The sequence below is a fragment of the Rhincodon typus genome, chromosome 10 (genome assembly GCF_021869965.1).
Source record: "Rhincodon typus isolate 14 chromosome 10, sRhiTyp1.1, whole genome shotgun sequence".
Taxonomy (NCBI): domain Eukaryota; kingdom Metazoa; phylum Chordata; class Chondrichthyes; order Orectolobiformes; family Rhincodontidae; genus Rhincodon; species Rhincodon typus.
In genome coordinates this window covers 66,888,338-66,903,541 of record NC_063341.1, presented here as the reverse complement: position 1 = coordinate 66,903,541, position 15,204 = coordinate 66,888,338, and the positions used below count along the sequence as shown (strand labels likewise).

General features: G+C 37.9%; 1 protein-coding gene across 5 annotated transcripts in view; it reads right to left on the bottom strand.

Moving 5' to 3' along the window:
- LOC109913432 (zinc finger protein 644) overlaps positions 1–15,204 on the bottom strand; it is a 148,677-nt gene that overhangs the window by 7,698 nt on the left and 125,775 nt on the right. For 4 of the 5 annotated variants that reach the window (XM_048601932.1, XM_048601931.1, XM_048601933.1 and 1 more), the window contains 3 exons: positions 10,103–13,320; positions 3,882–4,493; positions 518–640 (listed from right to left, as the gene is read on the bottom strand). In XM_048601932.1, the coding sequence (XP_048457889.1) occupies positions 518–640; positions 3,882–4,493; positions 10,103–13,320 (3,953 nt within the window). Of the gene's footprint in view, positions 1–517; positions 641–1,828; positions 2,661–3,881; positions 4,494–10,102; positions 13,321–15,204 lie in introns of those variants that run through there. The other variant, XM_048601935.1, reaches the window with a different exon arrangement.

Below are 15,204 nucleotides of genomic sequence, written 5' to 3'. Positions count from 1 at the left end.
CTCCTTCAGAAAATTTCTGAAGGAGGGTCTAGGCCCGAAACGTCAGCCTTCCTGCTCCTCTGATGCTGCTTGGCCTGCTGTGTTCATCCAGCTCTACACCTTGTTATCTCAGATTCTCCAGCATCTGCAATTCCTACTATCTCTGAAACAATTTTCCACACTGTCGGGTAGATGCCAGTGTTGTAACTATATTGGAATACCTTTCCAGGGAAATGGCAAGTTCTGGAGCATAAGTCTTCAGTACTATTGCCAGAATGCTGTCAGGGCCCCTAGCCTTTGCAGTGGTCAGCGCTTCCAACCATTTTGTGATATCATTTGGAGTTCATCTGCCATTTCCCTATTTTCCATTATTAATTCCCAAGACACTCTCTCTAATGTTGATATCAATTACCCAAGTACTCAATAGTAAAATATATTTTTGACAAGTTATTGTTGCTGCCAGTTTTAAAACATTTCATGCCATGCATGTGAAGCACATCAAAAGAATTTGAACATTGAAAAAAAAGTGAAGACTTACGTGTGCCAGTCAGATCCCCAGCTTGTTTTCGTCTTGCATAGACTCGGAGATGGTTTGCCAAGCTAACTGCACTTGTAAAAGTTGCATGGCAATGAACACAAGTTCTTAATTTCACAGGATGCCCTTTTGTCAGGAATGCAAAGTAGTAATTTAAATTAGAGCTATGTTAATTTAGTAGTCGTTATTTATGGTCAGCAAAATCAATCAATCATTTTGGAAGATTCAAAACTTCCTACCAGACTTAGCTTTGTATATCTAAAAAATAATAAACAGCACATTAAAGTACTCATTTTTGCATTTAATTTAACAAGATGTATCAAGATTACATTTAACATGCTTCTTTTCCTACTTCACAAATTCCAACTTTTCAATCTTAAATTAATAGTCTCTAAAAACACCCAGTAGATGAAACTACAATTCCTACCATTCCCAAGGCTAATGCTCATAAGGGAAGTGATTAAAAGCCTTGATAATTGAATGAATCATATATACACCTCATACTTTATTCACAATCACTTACAAGTTTACAATATGGTGACAGGTCAGATATTAAAAATATAAAGCCCAATATATGATTGATCATTAAGCAACAGACTGCACAGGAAAACTTCAGAGGCATTGAGTACACTTGAAATCAAGCAGGACTAAATCCAAGAATTGATAAAACTTATAAAGCCAGTGGTTAAGCCAATATTATAAAAAACTGTTCAGGGAATGGGGAGACTGTAAATGGCTCTTTACGTGAAATAGCTGATGAAGGCATGGGAGGCAAGGTGGTAAAAAAAGACTGGCGAACAGCTGTTGAATACAACACTTAAATTAGTTTTGTACAGTCATCATTTTGCATGCATCATTGCAATAATGAAAACTTACGATTCGTAATTCTGATGGCTGTGCTTAAACCATCGCACTGAACAAAAGAATGGACAAACAACTACGCAACTATAGAAACAAACTAAGTGTGCTTTTGAGTGAACGAATGTATGTTAAAAGTACTACACAATTTGTCATTAGTGGTGATCATTACTACTACATTTTTAATATGGTGGGTATAAATCCAGAAATCTAACACAACTTTTTATTCTGTAGTGGTTGTAGAATGCAGTATGCTTTTCAGGTGCATCTAAAAACAGTGTAAAATTAGAAACCTAAATAATTTACTGAAATTAAGGAATTGCAAAAACCTGATAGAATAACTTGTTAAGCACATGTGTAACAACCATGATAGAACTGTTTTTTTACAAATGTACTATTTTTCAAAAGTAACCATGAAATTCAACAAATTATGCAAAAATCGAAAAATAAGCATCTTAGCATCTTGTGGGCAATTTTCAAATTTCACTCAATGGGACAGAAGTAACCAAGAACACAGTCATGTCACTAGACTGATGACATTTATAAAATAAAACTATTTTCAGGTTGTCCCTCATAGTGGGAAACTGGAGAACAAATTACCGGTTACTGGATAACCAGGATATGAGTGTGAATGGTGCTGTTTAAACCTTTTCTATACCTCTTACAGGGAAGTTCAGTGTACTAGTAACACAAGTGCTTTGTCAGCATTGGAATAAGATGACTATCGTTAGAGCACCCCAGTTGTTCCAGTTCACTGGAGATAGTAGCAAAGTCACCAGAAGGAAGAAAACCTTCTTCCTCATCCAATAGTAGGGGCTAGAGAACAGATTAACAATCTAGGTATAGCTCCTGAAGAGATGGAGATAAAGCTTAAAGATTCCCAATGACGGATTCTGACTGACAAGACATCTACTCATAGTTCATTTTAGTTGTACGTAGTCTTTTACCATTTTTATGTGTCATCAGCAATTAAAAGTAGCATGTCCCAGTCAACAGTTTCTTTTTGCAAATTCTTTTAGAGTGTACTTGCAAGTAGGAATCCTCCCCACTGACACATGTTATACTGCAAGGTGTTGCATTGGTGCTTGCAAGGTAACGTACGTTAGTCAATGATATCCTATAATCTGGAGAATGCTCCATCTTCTGCTTCACGAACCCCACAGGGAGAGAGATTAAGTCTTTGGCTCAGCAGATAAGTCATTTATCCCTGTTTGTTTCATGTATACAAAGTCACAATGTCATAAACAAAAACAGAAATTGATAGGAAAACCAACAGGTCTGGCAGCATCTGTGGAGAGAAAGGAAAGTTAACATTTTGGGTCCAGTGACCCTTCTTCAGAGCTCCGTTTCTCCAGTATCTATTTTTGTTTCTGATTTCCAATAAAAAGGAGTTCTTTTTTTTTGCACAGCTACAAATATCACCTATTGCACTGAAATGGCCAGAGGCATAAAATTTGTGATCAAGTGATTTTCACAATAACAGGGAAGTGCTGATTGCAGTTCATGTTGTAGCAAGCTGTTCCTCCATGAATCAAAGCCATGAGGTAAAATATACCAAAGAAATGTGGATGCTAGAAATCTGGAACAGGAATGCTGGACGGACTCAGCAGGTATGGCAGCATTTGTAGATATAAAAACAGAGTTAATGTTTGGAGTCCAATAACCTTGCGTCAGCACTGTTTTTGTTACAGCTGAGGTACCTGGCCTGTACATTCAAGTGGGCTAAAGCCTGATGCAACTATAGAACTGCAGCCAATTACCTGTTGTTACTACTTCTCCTCATCCTCCAGCCACAACGAAATTCCAACTAGAATTTGCCAGAAGCCCCTGACTAAAAATCCTATGAACTCAACCAGATAACTTCCTGCAAACTTTAAGGTTGAGTCCAGTAGCCAATGTAAAGCAATTGCAAAATCAGCTAGAAACTAAGCAAGCTAATTATTTACCCAAGAACAGATAAATAATTACTTTAAATAAACTGGATGTAGAAATCTCAACTATTCCACCCATGATTTGCAGAATTATTGTAGAACTGATGACCTATTAATGGCTCATCCTGGGCTCCGTAATAAGCACAGGATCTTAACTTACATTATAACATTGGGATCCACTGATTTCAGATGGATGACTGAACGCCTAAAAAAAACTGGCCCAAAACAGTATTGTGCACATTTGTGTCAGGGAAAAAATGAGCAGAACTGTGACTGATTATCTGAGTCTTCGAGATAATTTTATTCCCTTGAAAGATTATACTAATGTTTGAATAGCACAAGGTGAAATGCCATCGTCAAGTTCTCATAATCCACAGAATAACAACCAGAGAAATCTTTAGAGCCAATCATGTCATAAGGGATTGGTAGACCATTAACAAAGTTCAGGCACATTAGTACCAAAGAACTTACACGTTTTGAAAGTGCATGAAAATTTTCAAAATCTTCAACCTGTAATATCCAACTTCTCAATTTCTTTGCTTCTAAATACATCACACCTCAAAACAAAGATGGCTTACCTGTTTGATAAGCTATATCTGTACTTGTCATTGGTTGTGACGACGTACTGGGCTGCAGAAGCGCACTGCCAAACTGCAGTTGAAAGGGGCGTCTGTGATTTGGTAGTCGTTTTTTTGCAGTTTGAGCATAAATTCTTCCTGGCTGAGATTTTATTAACGATGATGTTTCCTCTCCAAACTTATTCTTAAGAATCTGCATCAGAGAACTTGACTGTTCAGCTGTTTCACTAAACTTTTTTGGCTGCAGATCTGAGAGGTCATGCAAGTCTGATTGTGGTGAAGGGAAGGATTTTGTCTTCAACTCGTTTTGCTGCAGTTTTATTGTTATACCATTTGGAGCAAGAAATAAGCCATCACTTGATGCAAATTTCTGTGATACAAAGGGCTTATACCTAAACTGTTTACTACTTAATAATTTTGCAATATTTTCAGCCTCTGCTTCATTTTGCATCATTTCAGTCAAAATGCTGAGTGGAGATTTGTGTGCTTCTAACTCGGTCTTCCCCAATCTCTTCAAGTGACCACGGACATGATTCGACAGCCCAACTTTTGTATCAAACCAACCACCACACAAAGGACATGTATTTTCAGTTGACGAACCAGATTTTACTTCTGTTAAAACAGAACATGAATAAAAGGTTACCCAAATTACAATAATGGTGGAAAAATATACCCATGTGGACTCAAATGAAAATATCATGGTTAATCAACTAGGCTGTATCAAAAATCTGTAATCTAATACACATATTTCAATTTTACTAGCATTATGAAAGATTCAGATGTATCAAAGAAATGGTATAAATAAACTTCTCAAGCAATACTGAAGAATACCACAACTATTTCAAATATATGCATTTATACATAAGAAAATCAATTTCTTTTACATTAATCTTTAACGATATAGTTTATAACCTAGAGCCAAATCTGTGGTTGCGAAACAACTGCGTTAGCATTAAAAAACAACTGATACTGCCCATTAAGGATCTTTATCTGGCACAGAAGGGTTTTTCAGAAGTTTCCCTGACTTGAGGTGAAACACAAATCATAATATTTGGGTCAAATTTTTATCAGAAGCAAAAAGTGTACAAATTTTTTCCTACTCAACACAATTTAACAATCTATCACAATGTACAGCAAGTATAAAGTCTGATTCTTAAAATAATTATTTGTTCCCAGGATGCAAATATTACTGGCAAAGCTAGCATTCATTGGCTGTCCATATTTGCCTTCAAGAAGGTGACAATGAATTGCGTTCTTGAACAACTGCGTTCATCTGAAGTTACACCCACAGCGCTGTTAAAGATAGATTTCCAGGCTTTCGACCCAGTGACAGTGAAGGAATGGCAATCTAAACCAGGATGATGTGCGATTTCGATAGGATTTGAAAGTAGTGGCATTGTCCTTGTACTTCTAGATAGTAGAGGTCGAGGGTTTGGAAGGCATCATCAAAGGAAACCTGGTGCGTTGAGGTTACACACCTTTACTCAGGTGCATTTAAAAAAAACTGACAATAATTGCACTAAGATATATATCTCAATTTAATGTTTTTCTGTTGTCTCTTCCGATATTCATAAATTTCATTATTTCATATTTTAGTTTTACAGTCAGTCTTGTTTTCTGTCTGACAGAATTTCAATCTCTTCTCCATGTTTACAATTTATTTTTGTGTTCCTTCAAGTCTACCACTGTAACCCTTACTTGGTCAATTCTTTCTCAGCCACTCCTAGACTTGATATGTTAAAGCTTTGCGATTCAACTGAAGTCTGTAGCTGCTAGACACTAGGACTAATTTTCCTGATGAAAGCAGTGGAAAAACTGTAACAGACATTAAGAAGCTTGACTAGAATGGTTCATGTGACAATAGCATGAAGGCTAAAAACAAGTTACAGTTGCATATTTGGAGTTTCAGCTCCATGAGAACACAAGAACACCATACACATATGAGACAAAGTGTACACTGGCAACACTAAAACATAACTGTACTATTCCTCAGGCTTGCACCTGGAGTACATACTCCACTCTTATCCCACATGTGCACTCAAATGAATTACACCATTTCAAAAGTTCCAAACAAATCTGCCTGCTCATGGAGAACTGATTGGTCTTTGAAAACCAAGGTGTTTTGCAAGTCAATACTGTACGATGTGGTTCTACAGATAATGATTCTGATACGGGAAACAGTGTTGACATCAGTAAACAAGTGTTTTAAAGGTCTGCCATTAAAATCACTTCAGCGTAGTAAGTAGTTCACCTGCAAAGGGTGGTCATCACAGGTCAAAGGTATCTTCTCAAGTGTTTCCCCACTAACAAGTACTTGGAAAATCAACTTTCTGCGACATTTGTAAGGGGATGATTTGTGTAGGATATTGTTGACAAACTTGACAATTATGCATCAGAGCAGCACAGGCTGTCGTCTAGCCAATAGATCCTTTTAAAGGCAACATCTACGAGCAATCTTTGCTTTAAGTTTTTTCTCCGTCTAACCTGACACTGGATTTAAAAGGAGAGAATTCCAGGAGTTAGGCGACTTGGCAGCTGGAGTTACAGCCACTAACGGTGGAACAAAATTTGGAGAGGACAACGTGGTAAAAATGTTACTAGAGAAAGTCATTGATACAGACTCAAGACGAATTTCTGAATAGAATGATCAATGAAAAGGGACAATTGTAAGATTTCATAAGGTATTTTCTTGTTCTTAAAATCTGTCATGTTACATGGACCTCAACTTTTCCAAAGTCAAATGAAATTACAGGCCCTATATGTTGTCTTTTTACAGTTACTGACATTTCTGCCTTGCTACGTACCAGAATGAATCATCATTGGTTATTGACCCGGGTGAGTGTAAGATAGAAAATGTGAATGCTGTCCATTGTTTATTGCTTTTAACATTTCAAAGGAATTTATTTTTATTCATTCGTGGAATGTGTGCTTCACTGGCTGGGCCAGTGTTTACGGCCCATTAGATGTTGTCCCTGAGAAAGTGATGGTAAGTTTCCAGCTTGAACCACTGCAGTCTATTTGATGTATGCACATCCACAATGCCATTAAAAGAAGCATTTTAGAATGTTAACCCATACACTGAAGAAGTGACAATATATTTCTAAGTCAGGATGTTGAGTGGTATGGTTCAGAACTTGTAGGTGGTGGCGTTCCCAAGTATTTGGTGCCGTTGTCTTTTTAAGAGGATAGTGGTCATGGATTGGAAAGCTGTGAGTAGTTTTGGTGAATTTCTGCAGCACATTTGGAGATGGCTCACACTGCTGCTGATTATCAGTGCTGAAGGGAGCAAATGACAGTAAATGTGGTAATAATCAAGAGGACTTTTGACCTGGATGATGAAAGATTTGTTGGAGCTCCATCCAACCAAGTAATTGGGGGGTATTCCATCACACTCCTGTCTTGTGCTTTGTATGCGATGTAAATGCTTTGGGAGTCAAGCTGGGGAATTCCTAGACTGTTACCCAGTTTTGTAGCCACAGTAATTAGTTGGCTAGGCCAGTTCAGTTTCTGGTCAATGTTAATCCCCATGATGTTGAAAGTGGGGTATTGAGCAATGGCAATGCTGCTGCCGCTGAATGTTAAGGGTGATGGTTAGATTTCCTCTTGTTACAAATTGTCATTGATTGGCACTTGTGTGGCATGAATGTTACTTGGTGCTGTCAGCCCAAGTCTGGATATTATTCAAGTCTTGTGGAATTTCCATATAGACTACTCTGGTAGCTGAGGAATTCCAAATGGTGCTAAATATAATCCCCACTTCTGACTTTGTGATGGAGGTAAGGTCATTGGCGAAGCAGCTAAACATGGTTGGAATCAGACCTGTGGAACTTCTGTGGAGATGTCCTGGACCGACTGACTAACAACCACAACCATCTTTCTCTGTGCTGGGTATGACTCCAACCAGCAGAGAGCTTTCCCACTATTCCCTTGCTTTGTTGGTGCTTCACTAGTGCAGGGGGAGGCAATAGCTTAGTGGTTAATCTAGAGACCCAGGTAATGTTCTGGGGACCCGGGTTTGAATCCCACTATGGCAGATGGTGTAATTTGACTTCAACAAAAAATTGTCGATTGTCAGGAAAAACCCATCTGGTTCACTGATGTCCTTTAGGGAAGGAAACTGATGACCTTACCTGGTCTGGTCTACACGTGACTCCAGACCCATAGCAAAGTGGTTGATTCTTAACTGCCCTCTAAGGAGTTGGGGATGAGCAATAAATGCTGGCCTAGCCAGTAATGCCCTCATCCCATAAATGAATAAAGACTGTCAAATGTGGCCTTGATGTCAAGGGCAATCATTCTCATCTCACTTCTGAAATTGAGCTCATTTATCTATGTTTGAACCAAGGCTGCAATGAGCTCAGGAGTTAAGTGGCCCTGGCAGGCCCTAAAGTGAGCATCAGCAAGCAGGTTATTGCTAAGCAAGTGCTACCTGATAGCATTGTTATGACCCTTCCACCACTTTATGGAGAATCAAGAGCAGAATGATGGGGCAAGTATTGGTCGGCTTAGATTTGTCTGGCTTTTAGTGTACAGGATATATCTGGACTATTTTTCACATTGTCAGGTGGATCCAGTATTGCCACTGGACTGGAACAGCTTGGCCAGGGACGTAACAAGTTCTGGAGTACTCGTTTTCAACACTCTTGCCAAAATGCTGTCGGCACCCATAGTCTTCACAGTGCTCAGTACCATCAGCCAATTCTTGATAGCACATGGAATGAATCGAATTGACTGAAGACAGGCATCTGTGATGCTGGGGTACTCATGAAGAGGCCAAGATGGATTATCCGCTTTTGGTTGAGATTTGTTTCAAATATTTTATCATTTGCACTGATGTGCTAGGATCCACCATCCTTGACAATGGGGATATTCGTGGAGACTGCTTCTCTTATGATTTATTTAACTGTCCACCACTAATCGCAACTGGATATGGCAGGACTGCAAACTTTGAATCTGATTCGCTGGCTGTGGTTATCACTTAGCCTTGCCTATCACTTACTGCTTGTGCTTTTGATGTGCTAGTCCTGTGATGTAGCTTCACCAGGTTGATACCTCATTTTTCCTTAGGTTAGCCTGATATAGCTCCTGGCATACCCATGGCACTCATCATGGAACAATGGGTGATCCTCTGACTGATGGTAATGGTCGAGTGGGGGCAATGTCAGGCTACAAGGTTGCAAACTGCATTTGAGTACTGCCACTCCTGATGGCCCACAGCGTCTCTTGGGTGCCAAGGTTGGACATGCTGGATCTGTTTGAAATCTAACCCATTTAGCACAGTGGTAGTGCCATAGCGCACAATGGAGGGTAACCTCAATGTGAAGATGGGACTTCATCTCCAATGATACAAACATTGTCAGAGGCATCCGCAGAAGGCAGAATGCTGAGAGTGAGGTCAAGTATGCTGTCCCTCTTGTTGGACTTTTCACCATAAATTCACTTGTAGTCTTACCTAGTTATTGAAGTCATAGTCAAAATTATTAGCTTCCCTTAAATTTACAACATATTTAGTTTCAAAACATACAAGTTCTCAAAGCACTGAGAAAATTCTGGCAATGTTGATACACTTGCCTTTCAATTGTGTATCCCAGTACTCTCATAATGGACATCCACATATCAACAGGATTAGGAAAATTCTCAATGCTATTCTGAGATCACCACAGCATTTCCATTGGTACCCTATAAACTCAAGATTAACTGATCTGATATTGCATACAACACAATTTCATTCTAGTATTCTGGCACAAGGCCATGGGAACTATTATGGAGCATTTGAAGCAACGCTGGATTACTTATCAGTTGAAATTCCTCTAATATACCTGGAGGGTTATTGAGATGAATGGCATTAACGGATACAATGAAGTCAGAAGTGAATTCACACAGTGCCCTCACAAGATCTGTTGTATCAAATTTTTGGACAGAGTCCAGACAGAGGGTATACCCATCTTCTGTTTAGTTATATACTATTTATTTTACTGCTGTTTCTTTCTATCTTTTAACATCAGATCTTCAGGGGTTCAACATGATTAAAACTGTTTTGTGTTTTTTATATTTCATCCTGATTTACAGGCAATTACTGTCTACTTGTTTTCTTAACACTATAAACCATATATTTGTGCATTTATCAGAAATACTTCGCATTTTCTCGTAAAAAAATTCAAAAATATAATAAAATACAATTCCTATGGATTTTGCTGGAGACAGAAATAAATTAAGCTTACCTTTCTTTATTCTCCTAACAGGAGCATCACTTTTTTTGATACGCCGTCTCTTATCACTGGATGCTATCTGCTCTGGTGGAACCAGATGCCGAGCATCATAAGTTAAGCCAACTCTATAAAGATGTCCTCGCACATGATTTGACAAGCCTACACCAGTGTCAAATACAGCTGGACAGTAGGGGCATGGTCGTTTCTCAGTATGAAAATCAGTCCAATTGTAGGTTATATTAAGTGGAGCATCATGTTGATAAAGAACTGGATCCATAACATCTACACACCTAGCATCACTATTAAAATGAAAATCTTCATTAACAAAATGGTTGTGGGTAGGATCTTGATATTCCGTAGAGTAAAGGCTTTGGTTACCGTAGTCATTGTTGCCATAATCGTGAATGTTAGTATCAAAATCATCAAAATCATCATCGTCATCACTCTCATAAGTATCAAAATCATCAATGCCATTTTCATCAATTATCTGAACTTCAGTACTGAAGTAATGAGTTTGTTTGTCACCAATATCAAAATTATTCTCAGCAATAGTCACTGCCGTAGCATCATCCATGCAGTTACTAGTTCCAACAATATCATTTTCAGGTAAGTTTTCTTCACCATCGCATTCTAATGCATTTACACATGGCTCAAGTTTATTTAAAACCACAACAGGTGCTTTATGAAACACATCTGGATACTGATCCAAAATATCATTTCCTACAGAGACACTAACCATGACATCCTTAACAGAATTTCTAACTGAAACAGCTCCACCATCTAGGTGATCTGTCTCTTCTGATATTCCCTCATCATTACACTGTAAGTTGAAAGTATGCTCCCCATCTGTGTGCTTCGTTCCTATTAATGCAGATGCAGTACTCAAGTCTTTTACTATCTCAATATCATTTTTGGATTTCCCATATATCTGATCACCAATAACATGATCCTTCAATGACAGGGCTCCATTGTTCCTTTTGACATCGATTTCTTCCTGCTTTCTGACACGCCCTTGCTGTAGAAAGCTACTCTTTTCGTTACCAGTACTTAATCCTGTCACAATCTTTGTTGAAGATTTACTATAATCCAGCACAGAATCAGATGAGTGATGCATCTCTTTTGTGGTTATATAGCATGGCTTCTGTGTACCAGCAAAATCACAGACTTTGCTGTACAATGCAGAGGAATTCCCTAATGCATCGGGTGCTTCGAAATCCCTTTTTATATTTCGTTTCATGACAAATTCGCTTAGGTATTCAGACTGTTGTGATATAGCCTTATTGCTCCTCACCAAATCAAATGGTTGTGAGCTGAAGCCAGGTACCTTTGCTCCATGTTCACTTTTATGCTGAACGTGGTAAAGTCGCTGATGCAAGTATTTTACGTGTTTTTTGAAAATACTCCTAGCTGGTGTGGTAAAAGGACATTTGCTGCACACATATACACCTCCTGACTTACAGTGATTTAATAAATTTTCTAATGATACACCTTTCAAAGGTTTTTGACTGGACTTGTTCATGACTGCATCATGAATATAAATTTGATGACCTTCAAGTTCATCCATTGATGCTGCCATGAAGTTGCACTTATCACAGCAATAGTACCTTTTGTCCTTTTCATGTGTCTTAGCATGCTGCACAAATGTTTTAGGACAGTTTGTTCCAAATATACACTGTGGACACTGCAATTTTGCATTCCGGCCTTCATCCTGAAATGTGCGGAGCTCACGGATCTCCTCCATTAACCTCTCCCTTTTTTCTTGATGAAGGCTCCTGTGCTTTTGGAGGGGGGCACGGTCACGAAATGCAATTCCACATTCTTTACAAATATATGGTCTTGGCAGATTTGTTTTACTGTGTCCTTCTAAATGATAAATCATGTGCCTCTGCAAATGTTTTTTCTCTCTAAAATTCACATTGCATTTTGTGCAGGGGTAAAATGATGGTTCTGCCTCAGTATCATCATCTGATGGTGATTCAGATCCAGTTTGTATGTCATCTATCTGTATAGCACTGCCTGGTGGAAAAACTGTTGAAACAAATGGTGAAGCTTCTTCGGCATAAGTAGTCGTAGGTGCACTTGTTCGAGCTGTTTCTAAATTTTTGACTGGAAGCTTATAATCACTAAAGATCAACTGTTTAATTGCTTCTACTGTTTCTTTGGGCAGATTTGATCCTGTCTCACCAACAAGGTTCTTCTTTGCAGGCAAGTATTTTGGTTTGACAACGGAAACTTTAGTGTTTTCCGTCCCCTCTACAGCACCAGCAGAGTTTTTACGTGTTACGTGTACATCTGCATTTTCTAATTCAGAGAAATCTACCATCTGAACAATGTCCATTTTTCGTTTTCTTTTTCTTCCATAGGGCAAATTTGGTTGGACTTCGGAACTTCTATCAATTTGAACAATCCGATCATCATCCTTTTCTTTTGTTAGCAAAAACTGCATGAATTCTTTTTCAGGGTCCCAGTTTAAGCCATCATTTAATGTTTCTGATTCACCTCCATGAATTTCAGAAGAACTTAAACTTTTTTTTCCTTTTATTTGTCCTCTATTATCTCTTGTATTTTCATTTTCTGCACAATACAGCAGCTTGCTTGTAGAAGCACCGTTTGACTGGACTGTAGATTTATGATCCACTATTGGCAAAGAACTCAGCATTTTAGCCTGTGTATTAACTTGGCCCTGGAAAGGCACTAAATTGGGAACCAGTAACAGGACTGGGGCTGGTGCTAATGTCTGAACTTTATTTGAAGTACCAGACAATTTCGGAACCTGAACGGATTGAACAAAGCGAGATGATGAGCTAGAAGCTGCAACTGACTGGCACAGGGATTGAGAAATACTTAAAGAAACATCAGGCTGTTTTGCAATGGAAGCTTTAGTTGCAGAGAGTTGTAAAACTGAGTCCCTCACAGCAGTTCCTATAGGCAAGGTAAGTTTTGCATTTGTAACAGTGGGAGCACCGCTTTGTATAAATGCAGTCTGCTGGGCTCCACTTAAGGCTTTTACAGGACTATCCCTGGACAGATGTTTAGACAAGCTTAAAGTATTGCTTTTTGGAACTGACATTTGATTCTCTGTTAAGGTTTGAGGTATACTGGTAGTAACAGTAGTTGATGAGATCTTTTTCTCATCTTCAAATTCTCCTTTAGCACCAAGAGAATTAATATGGGTCTTCCCATTATCCGTATTACTCAGTTTAGATTCAGAGCCTCCAATTTTGCTAATCCTGCAAGTCAGAAAGAGAAAAAAAGTTACTACCTACATAGACAATATAAATCCAATCTTTTAACTATCAATTTTAATAAAAATGATTCTTGAAATTCAAAGACCACTGAAAATTAATGTGGCAATTGATGCAGATCAATAAAGTTATCAGTTTATTAGCAATACAATAGCAGCCTTGCAGGCAGGTTGTGTAGTTACAGCATTGTAGAGACTCAGGACAAGCTCTTTATGAAAGGATATAATAAAATACATCTACAATGCAGACTACTTTGACAAAATGTACAGCCTAAAGGCTTTGGCTTTACCTGGTACACAAATCTACACCATAAATTTAAACGTCAATTAAAATACTGCAAGAGCTGGTTAAATTATTTTATTCTAATTTAGTATTTCTATATGCATCTAAAGAAGTAACTGTAATTGAATTGTTAAAAAATGACAAACAATGGCATGAAGAAATTTCTATCTGTAATGTAAATGAATACCATATGTACAATATGAAATAAAAGTATGGCAAGTTATGAAACAAATTTAACCTTTAGAGCTCCATGGTTTGCAAATTACTATTCAAAATCTCTAGAACACACTCAATTATATTACTCAAACACAGTTAATTGGAATACTTAAAACAGATAATTATATTATATTTACAATATTTTTCCATTAGATTAACTGCATGATTGAAATGATTGTAAAGACCTAAAACAATTTTGAATTAAAGGTGCAACTGCTTCATCAACCAAGAGATTAGTGGTTTCAACATCTATTACATCTACATCTTGTCTGTTGCTGAAGAAAAACGATTCCTGCTGTCTTTCTCAAATACTGGGAACTTTAATTATGTGTGAAGAATCAAGATTCCACACATTTTAGTTACAACCTTCCTGTTTCCCCTTCAAAACTCTCAGCTGCTGCTAAAATTGACCAATTTCCATGGGAACAAAATACACTTCCAATGAGATCATATTCAATGTTATCACTCTAAAATGGTGCTAAAACAGTTCCCAGCATGAGTCTCTGTGTTAAATACGCAGCAGAAGCTAAGGGGTGGGCACGTACAAACAGGTGCTAAGAATCACGACTGAAAATGTCAATGAATAGGAAAACAAGCCTGGAAATGCTATAATGTTTGTCTCATTTACCTTAACTGATTTTAATCAATATGAGCAACCTGTACAGAACAAGTGCTGTAAAATTAATTGCTGTGACAGTGAGCACTGGGAGTTTTATAACACATCCTTCCTTCCAAAAGCTCTCATTTAATTTGTAATCAAACAGAAAAAAAAACAGGCATTTAAAACCAGCTGCAACGTTCAGAAATGGTGAAAGCTTTAATTTCAAAATGACTCTGGTGTCCAAGATCCATAGCCAAATGTATGCTCAGTTAATTTAATATGCTGTACCTGTACTAGCTTTTCACAACAGGAAGCGACGTTGCTAACGAAGTGGTAAATTCAGTGTTAATGAGTGGTGGCTTCACTGTTACCACCTCAGAGGTAAAACCTTCCGTGCTCCATATTCTACCCATCTGTTCTGGTGTTAGGGGTTCAAAGAAAGAACAGACGCTTCCCATTTAAAGCAAACTTCAATGGTACCCACTGAACAGCAGGATAGCAAACCCTCATAATACCATGAATGGACTCAAATTGCAGTTCTCATTATTAAAAGTATTTGATTAAGAATTCTCTCTATAAGTTACACAGAGACAGCACATCCAAGTCCTTTATCTTCACAGTCTTGTGGGCTTATAAATCAATGTCTAAAAATAAAACATCAGATTAAATTTTGGAGCAAAATTCATAAAATTAAAAAAACCTTTTCACTTATTATTATGGTGCTAGACAAGCCATTAAATGAACAAATTGCAACATAGGATACTGTTACA